The 971-nt window shown below is 43.2% G+C and overlaps 1 protein-coding gene across 1 annotated transcript in view; it reads right to left on the reverse strand.

Annotated features, from left to right (window-relative positions):
* Positions 1 to 568: 568 nt before the first annotated feature.
* Positions 569 to 971, reverse strand: part of LOC120876026 (olfactory receptor 5AN1-like) — a 20,557-nt gene continuing 20,154 nt past the window's right edge. Inside the window, exon 2 of the mRNA XM_040257746.1 lies at positions 569 to 970. Within this exon, the coding sequence (XP_040113680.1) occupies positions 569 to 970 (402 nt within the window). The remainder of the gene's footprint in view (position 971) is intronic.

A 971-nucleotide genomic window follows, 5' to 3' on the forward strand; every position in this document is an offset into this window, starting at 1 on the left:
GGTTTCCCACATTGTAGGCAGACTCTTTACCAGCTGAGCCACCAGGGAAGCCCAATCAGGCCCATAGGACACCTTGTTTCTGCCCAAAGGTATGTTCCCTCTCTGCACACATTCTCATCAGAAACACAGGACAAACATTGGCCACCACCACGTCTGGATTATGTTGCGTCAGAATATCTGGGAGACAAGGTTTACACACTCCTGAGGCCTCTGTCAGCTGTCTCTCCTTCAGGGCCATAAGCGCGAGATGGAACAGGGCTCCCTCTCAGAAGCTAAAAAGAAGCAACAAGGCACTAAACTCCAGTGTTTCACAAATACTTGTGGATGTCTTGATAGATGATGAGGCCTCTCTTCATGTAGGCTGAAAGTAATGAGCCCCTAGGATATAAAAATACTGTGTTTGTGTAGCGTGATCCAACTGTTGATCCATTTGGGGATATTATGTGTCAAATTAAGCTTTCTTGGTCCAAAAGCAGTATGACTTTTGTTATACTTCATTCATAAGAATGTTATTGTGTAAGGTGATTCTGACAGGAAAAATCCATCAGAAATCTCAGAATCTGTGGCCTCAGCAATACCTGCTCTTCTTCTGCAACCTTCTCAAGGCATCTTTGATTTCTTTGTTCCTCAGACTGTATATCAAGGGATTCAACATGGGAATCATCACAGTGTAGAAGAATGATGCAAATCTGTCAAAGCTGGAAGAACCACCAGAGCTGAAACTCAAATAGACAAACATACCTGAGGTATAGAAAAGAGTGACTGCTGTTAGATGGGAGGCACAGGTGTTGAAAGCCTTGGACCTGCCACTTGCTGTCGTGATCTTCATGATGGAGATGACAATGTAGATATAGGATATCATGATAACTGAAACATTTATTATCCCAAAGATCATTGTTAGGATAACAGTTAAGAGATGTAAAAAGAACGTGTCAGTGCAGGATAGAACTAACAGCTGGGGCAGGTCACAG

This window comes from Oryx dammah, unplaced genomic scaffold (genome assembly GCF_014754425.2).
Source record: "Oryx dammah isolate SB20612 unplaced genomic scaffold, SCBI_Odam_1.1 HiC_scaffold_17, whole genome shotgun sequence".
Classification (NCBI taxonomy): domain Eukaryota; kingdom Metazoa; phylum Chordata; class Mammalia; order Artiodactyla; family Bovidae; genus Oryx; species Oryx dammah.